The sequence below is a fragment of the Oncorhynchus tshawytscha genome, linkage group LG30 (assembly GCF_018296145.1).
Source record: "Oncorhynchus tshawytscha isolate Ot180627B linkage group LG30, Otsh_v2.0, whole genome shotgun sequence".
NCBI lineage: Eukaryota > Metazoa > Chordata > Actinopteri > Salmoniformes > Salmonidae > Oncorhynchus > Oncorhynchus tshawytscha.
Genome location: NC_056458.1, coordinates 495773 through 514300, shown reverse-complemented (window position 1 = coordinate 514300; position 18528 = coordinate 495773). Strand labels below are relative to the sequence as shown.

At 43.6% G+C, this 18528-nt stretch overlaps 1 protein-coding gene across 4 annotated transcripts; it reads right to left on the bottom strand.

Moving 5' to 3' along the window:
- Positions 1 to 1862: 1862 nt before the first annotated feature.
- On the bottom strand, positions 1863 to 11331 carry LOC112229047 (arf-GAP with Rho-GAP domain, ANK repeat and PH domain-containing protein 1). 4 transcript variants are annotated; one of them, XM_024394933.2, is made up of 24 exons: positions 11089 to 11331; positions 10129 to 10270; positions 9977 to 10032; positions 9114 to 9474; positions 8804 to 8908; positions 8266 to 8397; positions 8065 to 8125; positions 7823 to 7943; positions 7571 to 7731; positions 7348 to 7454; positions 6972 to 7171; positions 6778 to 6863; positions 5128 to 5310; positions 4704 to 4878; positions 4478 to 4546; positions 4274 to 4394; positions 4080 to 4179; positions 3755 to 3947; positions 3558 to 3603; positions 3259 to 3422; positions 2942 to 3151; positions 2374 to 2479; positions 2128 to 2275; positions 1863 to 2005 (listed from the first exon to the last, which is right to left on the bottom strand). In XM_024394933.2, exons 2-24 carry the CDS (start codon positions 10230 to 10232, stop codon positions 1952 to 1954), a joined length of 3063 nt encoding a protein of 1020 aa, XP_024250701.2. In that variant the 5' UTR covers positions 10233 to 10270; positions 11089 to 11331; the 3' UTR covers positions 1863 to 1951. The 4 variants fall into 4 exon arrangements, with proteins under 4 accessions (XP_024250701.2, XP_024250702.2, XP_024250700.2 ...); XM_024394934.2 differs by having other exon boundaries at positions 4274 to 4397; positions 10129 to 10210; XM_024394932.2 differs by having other exon boundaries at positions 4274 to 4397; positions 11089 to 11330.
- Between the last annotated feature and the right edge of the window lie 7197 nt (positions 11332 to 18528).

The window sequence follows — 18528 nt, the reverse complement described above, 5'->3', positions numbered from 1 at the left end:
TTCCAATTGGCTCATTCATCCCCCCTCCTCTTCCCTGTAACCATACTGCAGGTCGTTGCTGTAAATGAGAATGTGCTCTCAAGTCAACTTATCGGTAAAATAAGGGTAAGAAAATATTATAATAAAAAAAGATAAATGTTAAAAAAAGATTTAAAAAAACATGTTTCTTGGTTTATGTCATACATTTTATTTCTAAGAGATTTGTCATAATACTGTTTCGAACAGTTTGATAACATACAATTGTTATTATTTTACAGTCACCTAAATGACAATAAACCCCCATGTTGAATAAATATGTTTGAACCCGTCCATGACCTAAATGTACAGTTCAAAGAAGTTTTGAAAATGACTATTGATAAAATGTTCTTGTTAACCCCACAATTAGCAGAAGTTGAAAGGGTACCCTGTAACCAAATATATTTCCAATAGAAGCCTTCCTTGACAGCCAAAGGCAAATATACATTACCAGTCAAACGTTTGGTCACACCTACTCAGTCAATAGTATCTTTATTTTTACTATTTTCTACATGGTAGAATAACAGTGAAAACATTAAAACTATGAACTTACACACATGGAATCATGTAGTAACTAAAAAAAGTGTTAAACAAATCAAAAATATATTTTATATTTCAGATTGTTCAAAGTAGCCACCATTTGCCTTGATGACAGCTTTGCACACTCTTGGCATTCTCTCGACTAGCTTCACGAGGAATGCTTTTCCAACAGTCTTGAAGGAGTTCCCACATATGCTGAGCACTTGTTGGTGGCTTTTCCTTCACTCCGAGGTCCAACTCATCCCAATTGGGTTGAGGTAGGGTGATTGTGGAGTCCAGGTCATCTGATGCAGCACTCCATCACTCTCCTTCTTGGTCAAATAGCCCTTACACAACCTGGAGGTGTGTTTGGGGTCATTGTCCTGTTGAATTACAAATTATAGTCCCACAAAGAGCAAACCAGACGGGATGGCGTATCACTGCAGAATGCTGTGGTAGCCATGCTGGTTAAGTGTGCCTTGAATTCTAAATAAATCCCTGACAGTGTCACCAGCAAAGCACCCCCACACCATCACACCTACACCCCACACCATGCTTCAAGGTGGGAACCACACATGCGGAGATCATCAGTTCAGCTACTCTGCGGTTGGAACCAAAATTCTCAAATTTGGACAGATTTCCACCAGTCGAATGTCCAATGCTCGTGTTTCTTGGCCCAAGCAAGTCTCTTCTTATTATTGGTGTCCTTTAGTAGTGGTTTCTTTGCAGCAATTAGACCATGAAGGCCTGATTCACGCAGTCTTCTCTGAACAGTTGATATGAAATGTGTCTGGTACTTGAACTCTGTGAAGCATTTATCTGGACTGCAATCTGAGGTGCAGTTAACTCTAATGAACTTATCCTCTGCAGCAGAGGTAACTCTGGGTCTTCCTCTGGGTCCTCATGAGAGCCAGTTTCATCATAGCGCTTGATGTATTTTTGCAACGGCACTTGAAGAAACTTTAATAGTTAATTGACTGACCATGTCTTAAAATAATGATGGACTGTCGCTTCTCTTTGCTTATTTGAGCTGTTCTTGGCATAATATGGACTTAGTCTTTTGCCGAATTAGGCTATCTTCTGTATAGCACCCCTACCTTGTCACAACACAACTGAGTTGGCTCAAACGCATTAAGGAAAGAAATTCCACAAATGCATTTTTAACAAGGCACACCTGTTAATTGAAAAGCTTTCCCGGTGACTCCCTCATGAAGCTGTTTGAGAGAATGCCAAGAGTGTGCAAAGCTGTCATCAAGGCAGAGAGTGGCTACTTTGAAGAATCTCAAATATAAAATATATTTTGATATGTTTAACACTTTTTTGGTTACTACATGATTCCATATGTAGTACCAAAAAAAAGAAAAACCCTGGAATGAGTAGGTGTGTCCAAACATTTGACTGGTACTGTATATTTTTTCTATAACTTAGTTATTAGTTCTTCACTCTCCATGTCAGACTCCTCTTCTTTACCCTGTAGATTGCAAGACATGGTAGGTATAAATGTCTAGTCTAGTTCACTGTCAGTCTTTCACTGCTTTATGCTGCGATATGTTCCATGACCCAATAGAAGAGGTGGAGTTCAAAGTGTCTTACCAGGAAGAGGAGTGTGTAGTGGATAATGAGCTCTCTGGTGAGCTGCACCATGTCAGTGTTCATGGCCAGCTCCTGGAATAGTGTGGGGACAAACACCAGCGCCAGGTTCTGAGCTGTCATACGGTTCTCTGCACTATACTGCTGAACTCTAGAAGGAGGGGTTGACAACGGTGAACCATTAGTAATGCAGGTTAATTTCGTTGCCCTTTTAAAATTTGACAATCGTTGGACGTGTGTGGTTCTTACATGTAGAAGTGTCCGCAGAGGGCGTTGAGTGTGATTCTGTTGTCAGGGGGCAGCTTCTTCAGTAGTCTGCGGTATGTAGTCAGTCTAAAGGTCTCTTCTGTGTGAGCTATGGTGACAAAGGCGATGTATGAGAACCCCATTATTTAAATCACAGCTTGTATAAACAATGTTCATCTGCATTGGGGTTTGTTTGTTATTCTAGATACTGGTAAAATATGTCCATGGTGACTCTAAACTGTGGGGAGAGGATCTTGAGTAATTGGTCAGATGCTCGATTAAGTTCTGGGTCCATACGTGTTAAGGGAAGTGATAGAACAATGATCGGAACCGGGAACACAGAGCTCCACCCTCTCTCTTTGCAAGTTACAGGCAAGTCTATCGTCCAAATATCCCCTCCCCTTCCAATATTCGAAAGATGCTAACAACTGCGGAATTGTGATTTGTCCAAAAGCACCGGAAACTAATGCTGCTCGTTATCTACTCAGTCTCATTGTATCAGGAGAGATCTACAGTACCATTTATGTTTACATAGTCTGTCCACGAGAGATGAAGATGAGAAGGAGAGTACCTGCGGCCTCCACCCACAGTTTCCTGTGTGTTTCTGGGATGAGCACCACCTGCTGGCGGACATACTGCTTCAGGGCCCCCGCAGCGTCCAGGAGACCCTCTTCGTCTGTCTCCAGAGGTGTAGTTGTAGGTGAACTGCTGAGGGCCTCCACCAGACAACTGATCTTTGTGGCCAAGCCACAGCGCCGGTACAGCCCATCCACCTTTAAACCTGGGAGAGAGAGAGAGAGGAGTGGAGCTGATGTAGAATCGTGAGAATAATTCTTCCTTCTTATCCAGATCACTACAATACTTGTTCCAGTATCAAATGGAACACACCATATTGTGTGATGTGTGAGATACACCTCTCGATGGCAGGGGGCACATTGCCAATGGCGTTGGGGGGCAGCTGGTACAGCTTCCTCTCTGTGGACACTGCCCGTTTCAGTAGGCTGTGCCAGGACTGACAGCTGTGGTCTCGTTCAAACTGCATGGACATGGTTCTAGCAGGAAGAAGAGAGCAAGCAATAGATACATTGGATACATTCCTTCCTTTGAATGATGCTGAAAAACTGCTGCTATGATATAAGTAAATGCGAATGTGACTTGTTATTACAAAGTGCTCCTGTAGTGCTGACCTCTCTCCAGTGACCAGCTCTATGGTGTTCTCAGAGGAATCTATCTCTGTGGGCAGAAAAAAAAAAAAAAACTGTCAGTGTTGGGTGAGATACACAGTCATATTACCTCATCATGAAACTTCTGCTCATCTGCACAAGGCATGTACATCACGCTGTGTAAACATGCAGTCCGAACAATGAGGCGAGATGGGACTTACTGTATTGCGTCTCGAGGTTGAGTGTTAGCATTTCTCTGTGGCGCTGCTGGTCAGTAGGATAGATGAGGACCTGACCTCCACGGAGCACTGCCCAGACCTCGTTGTGCTGCAGGCCTCCTCCCTCCCTCAGAGACACCCGGGACATAGCAAACCCCCTGTCCAGCTCCTCCTCTATGGGCCCGGGCAACACCACCTGTCGGGGGGGAGAACATATGAGTTTTAACCACATTACTTTATTGGTTCCGTCTGTTTATCTGTACCCTTTACAGGATAGAGTACAGTTGGCACAACGGTTGCTATCCTCACAGCTGTTTATTGGTGCTACCTTGAGAATATGGAGAAGGTGTATGAGTAAACCATCTTCTGTATCAGAACTGCACAGCAACTGGTCCGTCAGAGTCACCATCTCAAATGCATGAGTTGGTCTGTGGGGGAGGACGAAAATCAACAGTCACCCTTACGTCTTATCAACACATATCAAATCATACATTTTTTTGTTTTCTCACGAGGTTGCAGTACCCGTTGGAGCAGTCGAAGATGGAGATGACCTCCCTCAGGTCCAGAACATCACAGGCAGCAGAGTCGTTCTCCTGGGAGAACAGGAAGCGGTCCTCCTCCAACTTCCCATGGAGCTCCTCTCCTGCTGCACACACATTTACAATTTCACACCCACTACGAAGTCCACTTTTAGGCAATTGTGATGCACTCATAGTATACGTGTACCTGCAGCAGACAAGGGGACAGAGGTAGCAGGGTCTCTGCTGGGCTTCTGATGAGCATAGGCAGGGGGCTCTGTACAGGAGAATAACAAACAGATAGGAGAAAACATGATGAACAAGATCGACATTTGATGTACTGACTTCATGAAAGTGACAAGTTGAGACTACGCAAAAACACAAAACAACAGCAGTACTGTGGATCTTAGAGCCTGGACCCCTGATGTCAATACCTGTGTACTCGTTGTGTCTGAGGAGCTCAGTCTGCATGGCCTGTCCAGCCCGCTCTGCCAGTGAGATGGGTGATGAGCAATGAGGGTCCCCTGAGTGGCACAGGACCCGCGCCCCCGAGCACAGCAGGGACATGGTCTCTGGGACGTTAGGGCCACACACTATCTCACACAGCCTCTGGAGGATATAGGATGAGGGGATGATGTTGCCATAACAACCAATAACACTTCTCATTTAGCACAGTTTTTCCTGTACAGACTCTGGGAGGTTTAGGTGTATGTTACTCTTTTAAGATTGAAAGGAATCCGAAACGGACGCTTACAAATGTGTAATAACACAAGTTTGGAAGCGATCTAAACGAAAACCTGAATAAGTACACTGTCCTCTGCTGGTTGATAGCAGCAGTGTAGGCTGAGGCTGGCTGACCTTGTTGAGCAGGTTCTGGCTGGAGGCTAACGGATGGGTCCGTCTGTATCGACCTTTGGTGTACTTGGCCCTAATGAACTCCCCCCTCTGATCCACAGAGGAGTCCGGCAGGATCTGCTCTGCACCCGGCACGTTGTGAGCCCACACATCATTGGCTGCTTTGTTCCCATAATGGACAAAGAGCTATGGAAGAAAGAGAGAACATCATGTGTATATGTAAACTCAGCAAAAAAAGAAACGTCCCTTTTTCAGGACCCTGTCTTTCAAAGATAATTCGTAAAAATCCAAATAACTTCACAGATCTTCATTGTAAATGAATGTTTCCCATGCTTGTTCAATGAACCATAAACAATTAATGAATAAGCACCTGTGGAACAGTCGTTAAGACACTAACAGCTTAGGTAGGCAATTAAGATCACAGTTATGAAAACTTAGGACACTAAATAGGCATTTCTACTGACTCTGAAAACACCAAAAGAAAGATGCCCAGGGTCCCTGCTCATCTGCGTGAATGTGCCTTAGGCATGCTGCAAAGACCTCGCAGTGGCAGACCACGTGTAACAACACCTGCACAGGATCGGTACATCCGAACATCACACCTGCGGGAAAGGTACAGGATGGCAACAACAACTGCCCGAGTTACACCAGGAATGCACAATCCCTCCATCAGTGCTCAGACTGTCCGTAATAGGCTGAGAGAGGCTGGACTGAGGGCTTGTAGGCCTGTTGTAAGGCAGGTCCTCACCAGACATCACAGGCAACAACATCGCCTATAGGCACAAACCCAACGTTGCTGGACCAGACAGGACTGGCAAAAAGTGCTCTTCACTGACGAGTCACAGTTGTCTCACCAGGGGTGATGGTCGGATTTGCGTTTATCGTCGAAGGAATTAGTGTTACACTAAGGCCTGTACTCTGGAGCGGGATCGATTTGGAGGTGGAGGGTCGTCATGGTCTGGGGCAGTGTGCAGCATTATCGGACTGAGCTTGTTGTCGTTGCAGGCAATCTCAAGTCTGTGTGTTACAGGAAAGACATCCACCTCCCTCATGTGGTACCCTTCCTGCAGGCTCATCCCGACATGACCCTCCAGCATGACAATGCCACCAGCCATACTGCTTGTTCTGTGCGTGATTTCCTGCAAGACAGGAATGTCAGTGTTCTGCCATGGCCAGCGAAGAGCCCGGATCTCAATCCTATTGAACATGTCTGGGACCTGTTGGATCAGAGGGTGAGGGCTAGGGCCATTGCTTTGTGGAAGAGTGGGGTAACGTCTCACAGCAAGAACTGGCAAATCTGGTGCAGTCCATGAGGAGATGTACTGCAATACTTAATGCAGCTGGTGGCCACACCAGATACTGACTGTTACTTTTGATTTTGAATCCCCCTTTGTTCAGGGACACATTATTCCATTTCTGTTAGTCACATGTCTGTGGAACTTGTTCAGTTTATGTCTCAGTTGTTGAATCTTGTTAAGTTCATACAAATATTTACACATGTTAAGTTCACTGAAAATAAACGCAGTTGACAGTGAGAGGACGTTTCTTTTTTTGCTGAGTTTATATAGTAGTGCCTATTTTCACATTGTTATTTTAGACTGAGTATTTGTCAAGACATACACTGTAGCACTATTACAGGAAAAGTAATCTCACCAGAATCAGAGGTTCAGTCCACACTTTAATGTCCAACTTCAGGCTTCTCACTTTGGACACATGCATGCCCAAAGACCGATGCTGGCCTTAGAGAAACAATAAGGAAACTATTAGCAAAGGTCATGTGGAGCAGATTTCGCAATCCATACACATTCTGTGCCTACTTATTTAGGCTCACCGCAGTACCGGCTCACCTGCACAAGCCTCACAGATGACCACCAGCAGGTTGACTGAGGCCCACTCAGGGTTGGCACAGCCACAGTCGGCACACACTTTGTTCCATGGGCTGGCCCAGAGTCGCTCGGCCACCTCGCTGCATGACAGGGCACAGCGGATCACCTGGGTCAGGCTCTCCAGCCACACGCCCAGCTCCCTCAATGAGTCTGTGGAGAAACTAGAGTACACAAAGACTGTGCTTTTCAGTGGCCAGTAAAGCAAGGTGCTCAAATGCACCTGGCCAGATAATGGGATAATCTGCGAGAAGAGCAATTGTCTTGAGTCAGCTCAGACTGAGAGACAGTGAGAGAGAGAGAGACAGAGACAGAGAGAGAGAAGGAGCTGGACACTCACTTGAAGGTTTTGTACGGTGTGATGAGGCTGAAGCTATGACGGCCAGTCTGCTTCACTGACGCCACGTTCATGGACACAAAGGTCATCCCAACCCCCAACTGGAAGTCCTGCACGGCACAATGACAGTAACTGAGTGACACAAAACACACTGAAGATGTCTTCCGGAATCATCAAACAATCATATACTGATGGAGCATAGCTGAGCCCTGTTCCCTATCCTCACCTCTTTATTGTTGTAGATCCATAGGTTGTGTCCACAGATGGCAGCGTACACTCTGTTGTTGCGAGGGCCCTTCATGGTCAGGGCTCCATGCTGCTCCGGAGGGACTGGGGGTTCTCGCCCACGAGAAGCCAGAATGGAAGTCACCCAGCCCTCCTGCACCTCTGGGACCAGGGAGAGAGGTGGGGAGAGTCAGGGCACAGCACAAAACCCACTCGGAACCAAAGGGAGAGTCTACATCCATCAGCGGCTCACCTTTGTTGTGTGCCATGAACTCAAAGTGTTTCTTGCTGAAGTAAACGGAGAAGCGTCCTTTCTCCTGCTTACGGACGTCGGTGATGCTTGACACGTGGAACACTATGTCTGTGAACTTGTCCTGCAGCACAGAAGATGGGGGAATAGTGCGAGGCATAGCCCGGGAGATACAATAATGTCATAACAAACGTTATGCCAAAACTCAAAGGGTCCATTGAACCATGGTGTGGTGGTTCACTCACTGTGCGTTTCTTCCATAGTGATACCAACTGTCCATCCAGGGTGGCCCACAGAACATTATGCCTTCAGGGACACAAAGTATCTCAACATTTCCAAAAACATAGAAATGAATCTGAAACGTCATATCAAAGAGTGTGACTTCGGCAAGGTGTTGCTGAAATGTTAACAGTGCATATCTCCCATCCCACAGTGTTCCACATTACCTGCGTCCCTTCCATACATCCAGCCAGCTGGATCTGGACACAACACTCTCCCTACGAGAGGACTCTGCTATCTGGGCACCACCACCGCTCACTGCTGCCTGCTTTCTCCTGCTGACGCGGATGGTGGCAGCACTGTGAACAAATAGAGGAGTTATCTAACAGAAACATACACGTGGACAACTGTTACATTCCTATCTTGTACAAATACGCTACACATTTAGGTATAGGTATGCGGAATCCAGTGATCTGACTACATCAACAAAGGTGCTTGGGGAGTTCAGAGATGAGTTAGGTAAACAAGGATGTCACGCTCAACGTCAAATAGCTGCTGTTCCATGTCTGATCTGGCTACACCCCAATGATAATTTCAATGTGTTTTCAATTATATCATACCATTACAACCATGAAATACATGGATATTGGTCAGGTACTATCTTAACATTTCTGTTGATTAGGTGGTCATTTTTATTCTATTGAGCTCCCCGTGAAAGCTGTCTGTTAACTGTCTGTCTGCTGTGATGGGGGTGCTGTGACGTACCGTGGGGTCTTTTGTTTGATTGGTCTGGTCTGCATAGACGCCTGTTCCACAGGAGGCTGAGGGGTTTCTCCATTGGGGACAACACCAACCTGCCTTGACACCACACTGGAACCCGAGGCATGGAAGAATGAGACAAAGCCATTTCAACGTTTCTACCAGCGTTTCATGTTTTCTGTGACCTGTAGCTTGTTACATAAATTGATATACATATTCTGCCCCGTCTTTGGACATGGCCTGTACTGTTTTGTTACCTATGCCTTTAAACCTGCTTGCTAAAACTCACTTCACTCACCTGATAGCCAAAACTCACTTGTTCATCTGAGATGGGTTCTTCATTTCTCCAGTAACGGCATCATCGTCATTGGAAGATTCCGATCCAAGGTCTTTTGCCCAGTCAGCTACTACAGTGATATCGGGGTCATAATCTGCAGCAGAACTGTATGGAGGGGTGGATGACCAGGCAGATCTGTTGTGGAGTCCATCTGGATCCTTACTGCCCAGTAATGGGCAAGACAGAGTCACTCCAGAATCAGATCTGGAGAGAGGGAAGTTATGCTGGCTTTGATTCTCATTAGCCGGGCTGGGGATAGCAGGGCTGAACGGAGGTTTATTTAGGATAATGGCATGGTTGTCTTCACTTTCTACCAGCAAATCATTTGTGGGTGGAACACCTGTGAACCCAAGATAAAATGGCATACAGTAAAATATGATGCGTTGTCTGGTGAGAAATTAAAGCAGTGAATCTTACAGAAGTCTGTCACCGATTCACAAGTATTTGTGACTAGAACAAAACCAGTTTTTCTTGTGTTGCTATTATGACAGTGCACTGGAGCTATCTTTAGCTTCAGGAATGTTTTACTGGAGATTGCGTATTAAACTCAGCATCACATTTAAAAGGATGCAGACGTTATTGATTGACAAGTGGGGGAGGAGTCTCTTATGACTGGCACGGAACAAATCTTGTTTAGCACGATAGCAGATCGCTCACTGGTGAGTTGTTGATAGGTGAGCTGTTAAGCTGACGCACTGTGTCCGAGTCAATTGAACGTGACCTGTTATTACAGGATAGTTCTAACGAAACTCATCTTGTTTCAAAGGAAATGTACATGTTGTCCAAACCTTTATCATTGATCAAACAATGTCATTGTCATCACGATAAGCACCAGGGTCTACCTTTGCTAGGATTTCCTGTACTTGCCGCTGGGTCAGTTGTATCACATAGAAAATCCCTTGAAAACAAATGTAAAAACATATAATTCGAAAATAATCACCAAAAACATATCAGGTGTTTGGTATAACAAGTAAACATCATGAGGATAAGTCACCTCTCAGAAGAGAGCTGGCTCTGTAAGCTCCCACCAGCCCGCTTGTACCGTGCCCGTGGTTTAGGTACTGGCACAGGCATGTCTGGACCGAGGGGGACAGACATCAAATTCACAGTAGGAGACACGTAGGGCACAAACACGTCTGAAATGACACATTTCATCTTAATACGGCCTTTTAATATGAAAAATTGTTAATTGAACTAACAAAAGACCAAACACATTCTAACATAATAATTCAAATGCACTATGACAATAGGCTTATGTCTTAAATGTTATAGCAACTTCTATCATTTTATTTGACACTTAGGCTGAGACACATTCTGGAGATAAACTGTGAGGAGAAAAAAGACAATGAGATTATAGGTAGGCTACTATTGTTGCTTTCTTTTCAAAATGTCTGAAAGGCCTCCAAAACGTTAGCATTTCGGTATGAAAATACATGAAAATATTGTCATGGTTACTTAATGGGGAAAAAAACAATGTGTGGGGGAAGAAAAAAAAAACATTATTAAAGTGATGGGCCAGAACTTTTTTAATAAATGATTTCAGCCATTCGTTTTGAGAGTGGTGCTCACGAGTCAAAACGGTTCCCCATTTGTTGTGTACTACGTCTACTACGTCATCCATTTCAAATGATATGTGTTTATTTTATTTGTATGAATCCAATTCAAACAATATATGTTACGATTATGTTGTTGGAATGCATATTTAATAGTATATGTTGGAAATGTTGCTCTCAGCTACATCCCCCATTATAAGCCCCGAATCACAACTGAGTTCATGCTGTCCTGTGTTCAAAGGTAACAAACACCTGCCCCTGTTCCGAGCATGTGAAATAACTACGAATGAACATTATGGCTAGCTTTCTGCATAACAAAGTGTTACGAAAAAGAGAAAAAAAAAAAACATACTGAAATCCAAAATTAAATATTATATATTATAATATTTTTCAAATTTTACCTTGTCGCTGCTCTCCTGTTCTGCTCAATTGCGATGTTCCAACGAGCGGGAACTTGTAGCCTCCTTACCCTCCTAACACTGAAGGGGTTTTCGGTTGTTCTGCTTTCTGACAACAGTGACGGTGTGTGGGGCTACGCGCAACAAATCTGTGCAGCATAGTCTCACCTGTATTACCTGTTCGGCAGCTGAGCTAGCAAGGGCGGCAGATGGGCAGGGCAGGTAAATCAGTTTTATCACATGAATAACATTAACAGCTCAATCAATGTAACTGTTATGTATTGCCATAGGCGTTTTTCGCAGAGCATCACGGGGGTTTGCATGTGTTGACTGATCACGTTCTAGATAAATGGTTGAACCAAACTCCTGTCTTCCATCTCGTCCTTGTTGAACTGTTATAAAGATGTGGTTATGAAACCCACGAGACATAACAAAAGATTCAGACGAGTAAGTCAGAACCTACAGGAACTATTCTGTCCAGAAGAAATTGGCTTTTACAAATTGTAAACTGTTACTTTCAGTGGTACAGTCTAGATAATGTTAGCACAGGTGTTTTGCTAGCAGAGGCAAGTGCATAGTCGAGCTAGCTAAGAGAGAGAGTTAGCATCGTCATGGACCGCTTAAAAGTATTTGAGACAGACGTCGGAGTGGGAAAACAATGTGATTAAAAAGGAGCAGTGGCAACCAGTCATTCGGGGCAGGTGGATGTTTATGTGTATGTACAGTAAAAATTCACATTTTGTCAGAATGATTTTATTCCCAGAACCCGATTACGCGAGGGTTTTCATTTCCGGAAGCACCTCTGGCAATAGGTAACCAACTTCTCCCTTGAATGACTTAAATGACAATAACATGTCCTGATGGCAGTGTGCCAACTTTCACAAATCACACCAAAAAAACACGTCTGGCGACTTAGATCCTCTAATGATATTGAATTGTGATTGGTTGTCAACACAAACAAATATCAACATTTGAAGGAGATGTATCTAGGGCTTGGATAGTTCCATCTGTGCCATTGACTTAGTCTGGCTTTAATTCCAGTTTGTCTACAAATTAATAAACGATATGTTGGACACTCAAATCTCCATCGCAATCAAAAGTCAAAGAATGGAATGAAGCCAGTGGCTCAGATGGAACTATCCAAGCACTAGATGCATCTCCTTTAAATGTTGATATTTGGTTGCGTTGTCAATTCAACACAATTCAACCTTAAAATGAGAACAACATCCATGGCCACATTGAGGTTACTTAACTATAGATGTATTCCTATGTAATCGTAGAAAGCGTGCACGTTCAAGATGGCATGCAAAGGTCGCAGGTCTGTGGAGATTTGACAATTGCTGTAGTAATCTACGCAGAATCTCCAACAGCATTGATTACTTGCACTGTGTACTTTTAATGTAATCGCAACTGCAATACAGGTCATTTGGTTGTACTGTTAGATGAAGCACAGTGATGACACAATCGATTGTATAAATAAACACAATTTCTGACATTGTATTTCAACTTTAGTGTGCTTTTTAAATGGTTGAAAGCACAGTGATAGACATTTGGGTGATGGCTAAACCAAAAATCAGACATTGTTTTTCCACTGGAATTTGGTTGTGCTTTTAGATGGTTGAAATCATAGTTATAACACATTGGAAATTCTACTAACTTTTGTCTTCTTTTTGAGTGGGTGAATGTAGGTTGTAATCTCATTGATCAACACCTCAACCAAAGATTACCCAATTATCCACGTTGAAATGAGGTGGTGTGCCCAGTGGGTGGATTGTTGCGTTACTTTGACATGATGAATATGTTGAACACAATGACGCTTTATAGGGTAAGGGAGGCCGGGGATGGTTGTGACGGGATAGTTGTAACACTCTCAATACCTACAATCAGTAACAAGCTAGAATAATGTGACTCACTGTGCACTTGCTCAGTTTAGTCCTCAACCCTAATATGAAGAAGCAAGACCCTGTGACAGACTGCAGATTTTATTGAGAAAAAAATAAAGATTGAGGTAAAGAAAGTCATTTGACCAAATTTGTTTTTGTGATGGCATCACCTGCTTTGCAGTTAGATTCATCAAAAGTATATCAGCTTTATAACCAGTGGGTGTCCATCTTTGACGTAAGTTAGCAATGCTAAAGTTTTAACATGTAGCCAAAATTGAAGCTAGCTAATGGCTGCAAGGGTCAAACTTAGTTGCAACAGCATGTCCAGCACTCACTCTCACAGCGTGGGTGCACACGCCACCGCTCTGTCTCTCTCGAACTCACACACACACACACACACAACAAACATTCAGTTGTATAGTTCAGATGTTGAGAAGGGCCAGTTAATGGAGTGTAAAAATAATAAACATTTTATGATTTGTATCATTATTTTATTATGTCAGCCATACAAATATTAAACATGGCAATGTTGTTCTCATCTTTTCAAAAAAGGCTTTCAATATTTCGTTCCATGTCATGATTTATGCATTTTCTTGCACTGTTACATTGCACCCCAAGCTCTGTTACAATTGTCCCGGGAGACGGGGTAGATTGTATCACTTCACAGATGTAGAGAAAATACCTATCCCATTTTGTAGCAGTTCTTATCACATTTTGAATGTAGTAGTTCAAACGACCTCTGAGAAATTGACAAAAATGCTAAAAGTCTTACAACCATCGGTCTTCCCTATTCCATGTCTGTGACAGGATGCTCCCCTGTCTGACAGCCCTCCAAATATGATGGCCCCATGCCACGACCCCAACATTGTAAATAGTCTGGCTCATCGGTTTCATAGGACGGAGGGTACAGAGCAAGTCCCGCTGGAAAACAAGATCGCAATCAAGCTTTTTCTTTAGCAGGATTTTAATGGGCCTATCCCATTCTTCGCCTTGCTATGTCATAAGGACCACTGTTAGGAGATGATTAGGCCTACTGAAAGATAATCATAATAGTTATCCTAATATGCAACTTCATTCATAAATATATATTTTTAAATTGAATGTGTAAAAAGTGCGTTTGCATACCCGCACTTTTCTTATTTTCTTTTATAACACCTAGCCTACTTATTTATGGAGCATGTAGCCCACTGTAAAAATGCGCATGGACAGCTCCACAGAAATGCAGATTTGTCATCAGGTCCAGCCATCCAGACAGATCTCGGTCTCAGGCTCTGTAAAGTTAGCCTGATGTCTGATGACGCTCGCATTGCTCTCAAGAAGATGCCACTGCGCTTCGACGTACCTTGTGCAATTCGACAATTCGGTCCCACTGGCATCCATCGGGATAAAGGCTTGAAGAAGCTGTCTGTCATCCACTTCTGACAGAGAATTTGATTCACTGCTCGGGTGGTGGACCTTCCTTCATACACACGGGAAACTGTTGAGTGTGAAAAACCCAGCAGTGTTGCAGTTCTGGACATGCTCAAACCGGTGCACCTGGCACCTACTACCATATCCCGTTCAAAGGCACTTCAATCTTTTGTCTTGCCCATTCACCCTCTGAATGGCACACATACACAATCCATGTCTCAATTGTCTCAAGGCTTAAACATCCTTCTTGAACCTGCCTTCTCTTCATCTACACTGATTGAAGTGGATTTAACAGGTGACATCAATAAAGGATCAAAGCTTCCACCGGGATTCACCTGGCCAGTCTATGTCATGGAAAGAGCACGTTTTGTACACTCAGTGTATAAATAAAATAAAATTTTATTTGTCACATGCTTTGTAAATAACAGGTGTAGTTTAAAAGTGAAATGCTTATTTACGGGTAAAAATGTAAATAATGACACAAGGAATAAATACACAGTGAATAACGAATAACAATGACAAGTAAAAATAACACGGCAATACAGGGAATACCAGAACCGAGTCGATGTAGTTGCGGTTGCTATGTACATATAGGTAGGGTTAAAGGGACTCAGCAACAGGATAGATAATAGACAGTAGCAGCAGTGGGTTACCATTTGATGAGCTATTTAGTCGTCTTGTTTAACAGTCTTGGGGGTAGAAGCTGTTCTGGGTGCTGTTGGTTCCAGACTTGCTACACTGGTACCGCTTGCCATGCGGTAGCAGAGACAACAGTCTCTTTGTCCATTTTTTGGGCCTTCCTCTTACGCCTGGTATAGAGGTCCTGAAATGCAGGGAGCTCAGCCCCAGTGATGTACTGGTCCGTATTCCCCACCCTCTGTAGTGCCTTGCGGTAGGGCGCCTTACCACAGTTGCAGTACCAAGCGATGATGCAGCCAGTCAAGATGCTCTCAATGGTGCAGCTGTAGAACCTTGTGGGGATCTGAGGGCCATGCTAAATCTTTCCAGCCTCCTGAGGACGAAGAGGCGCTGTCTTGCCCTGTTCACAACTACGCAGGTGTGTGTAGACTACGTTAATTCCTTAGTGATGTGGACACTGAGGAACTTGAAGTTCTCAACCAACTCCACTACAGACCCATCGATGTGGATGGGAGCGTGCTTGGCCCTCCATTTACTGTAGTCCACAATTAGCTTTTTTGTCTTGCTGACATTGAGGGAGAGGTTGTTGTCCTGGCACCACACTGCCAGGTCTCTGACCTCCTCCCTATAGGCTGCCTCAGCGTCATCAGTCCTACCACTGTTGTGTCGTCAACAAACTTGATGATGGTGTTGGAGTCGTGCACGGCCACACAGTCGTGGGTGAACAGGGAGTACAGGAGGGGACTAAGCACACACCCATGAGGGGCCCCATGTTGATGGTCAGTGTGGCGGATGTGTTGTTGCTTACACTTACTGCCTGGGGGTGGTCTGTCAGGAAGTCCAGGATCCAGTTGCAAAGGGATGTGTTCAGTCACAGGTTCCTGAGCACGGTGATGAGCTTGGAGGGGACTATAGTGTTGAATACTGAGCTGAAGTCAATGAACAGCATTCTTACATAGATATTCCTTTTGTACAGGTGAGTGAGGGCAATGTGGATTGCAATAGAGATTGCGTCATCTGTGGATCTCATCTGTGGATCTATTGGGGCAATATATCATCCAGGGTGTCTTGGATGATGGTGTCGATGTGAGCCATGACCAGCCTTTCAAACCATTTAATGGTTTTATATGTGAGTGCTATGGGGCGATAGTCACTTAGGGAGGTTACCTTGGCGATCTTGGGCACGGGACTGTGGTAATCAGCTTGAAACAAGTTGGTATTACAGACCGGGTCAGGGATACGTTGAAAATGTCAGTGAAGACACTTTCCAGCTGGTCAGCGCATGCTCTGAGTACTCGTCCTGGTATTCCATCTGGCCACGTGGCCTTGCGAATGTTAACCTGTTCTTACTAACATCTGCTATGGAGAGCAGTGTTGCTTGCCTCAAAGCAAGCATAGAAGGCATTTAGCTTGTCTGGTAGGCTTGCGTCGATAGGCACGCATCGGCTGGGCTTCCCTTTTGTAATCAGTGATGGTTTGCAAGTTCTGCCACATCCGTCGACCATCAGATCCGGCGTAGTAGGATTTGATCTTAGCCCTGTATTGACGCTTTGCCTGTTTGATGGCACACCAGGGGTTGTAGCGGAATATCCTATAAGCGTCCGGATTAGTGCCCGCTCCTTGAAAGTGGAAGCTCTAGCCTTTAGCTCAGTGTGGATGATGCCTGTAATCCATGGCTTCTGGTTGGGGTATGTACGTACGGTCACTGTGGGGAGGACGTCGTCGATGCACTTATTAATGAAGCCTGTGACTGATGTGATAAACTCCTCAATTTTATCGGATGAATCCCTGAACATATTCCAATCTGTGCTAGCGAAACAGTCCTAGCTTAGCATCCGCTTCATCAGACCACTTCCGTATTAAGTGCGTCAGTGGTACTTCCTGTTTGTGATTTTGCTTGTAAGCAGGAAGATGAAGTTATGGTCTGATTTGCAAAAGACAGGGGAGGGTGTTGTATTCGTTTCTGTGTGTGGAATAAAGTTGATCTAGAGTTTTGTCATCTCTAGTTGCACAAGTGGCATGATGGTAAAAATGAAGTAAAACACATTTCAGTTTCCCTGCATTAAAATCACCAGCAAAGAGAAACGCTGCCTCTGAATGTGCATTTTCTTGTTTGCTTAAGCCCAATACAGCTCATTGAGTGTGGTCTTAGTGCCAGCATCGGTTTGTGGTGGTAAATAGACAGCTACTAAAAATATAGATGAAAACCCTCTTGGTCAATAGTATGGTCTGCAGCTTATCATGAGGTATTCTAACTCAGGTGAGCAAAACCTGAGACTTCCTTAACATTAGAGATCGTGCACTAGCTGCTGTTAATAAAGAAACACACCAGTCCTCCCTTCATCTTATTGTTGTTTCACGACTCTGAGAAACATAGCACATTACAGTTTTTCATGTCCCGTTGATAGGAGCGTCTCGAGCGGAGCTCATCCAGTTTGATCTTTAGTGGTTGCACATTCACCAATAGCACAGATATACAGTCCGGTCCAAAATTACTGTCACCCTTGATAAAGATGAGCAAAAAAGATTGTATAAAATAAATAATACAAATATCCCCCCCCAATTTCTTTTTTTTTTTTTTATAAATTGAAATTATATTATTTTATACTAATACTAATATTTTATACTAATTGCTCAGAGAAAGAGATTTTGTTTATATATTTCTCTCTAAAAAAAGATAGGGGTCAACATTATACAGGGTTGATGTTTATTGGGACGAGTCTTGTCCTTGAGGCAGAAGTGAGAGATTTCTGCTTGCTATGAAGACAAAATTGGCTAATTTGTAAAAATTCATAAAAACAAAAATGTGCTTTTTGGGTTAGGCATTAGGGTTAGCAGTGCGGTTAAGGTTAGGGTTAAATCAGATTTTATAACTTTGTAGCTGTGCCAGCTAGTGACCACTCTCCAGAATAAGATTCATGACAAAAAACACTAACCTGACAAAATGATTTGCACCCGGTTTCAATACCTCGCCTTGCGAGGATAACGCCTTTTCCTAAAAATGTTCATGAGATTGGAAACACATTGGGAGGGACCATTCCTCCATACAGAATTTTTCCAGATCATTGAAATCCTTCTGTCTGTGCTTATGGACTGCCCACTTCAATTCAAACCAGAGATTTTTTAATTGGGTTCAAGTCCGGAGACTGAGATGCAAAATGATGATTTTGTGGTCAATTATTTATTTTATTTTGTATTTTTCTTATAGGGGACAATGCACATTAATCAACAGCAATATTACAATAATGCAACATCCATGTAAATGTGCCGGGGTTTGCACCCGTAGTTCCAGAGCAGCTAAGGACAATTACATAGCCACAATACACATACTCACTAAAACAATACAAAATACAAATACATTACATCCAATAATATATTCTAACAACAATACGATCATCAACTGTCGTCTTGAGGAACCACAGATAACTCATGTGTTTTGGATAGATTTTTTTAATCAATGCAGCTTCTCAAGTCCATGTGCATTGCAAATCTTAAGTGTTTGTTTGTAGAG

Bases quoted from the DNA above. Each gene is read 5' to 3' on its own strand.
- LOC112229047 (XM_024394932.2), bottom strand. From the start codon at position 10,232: ATGTCTGTCCCCCTCGGTCCAGACATGCCTGTGCCAGTACCTAAACCA. The intron at 9,475-9,976 runs GTAGACCCTGGT...TTGGGTTCACAG, and splicing joins TACAGGAAATCCTAGCAAAG to GTGTTCCACCCACAAATGAT. The intron at 7,455-7,570 runs GTGAGGATAGGG...TGTGCCGTGCAG, and splicing joins GGATCTACAACAATAAAGAG to GACTTCCAGTTGGGGGTTGG.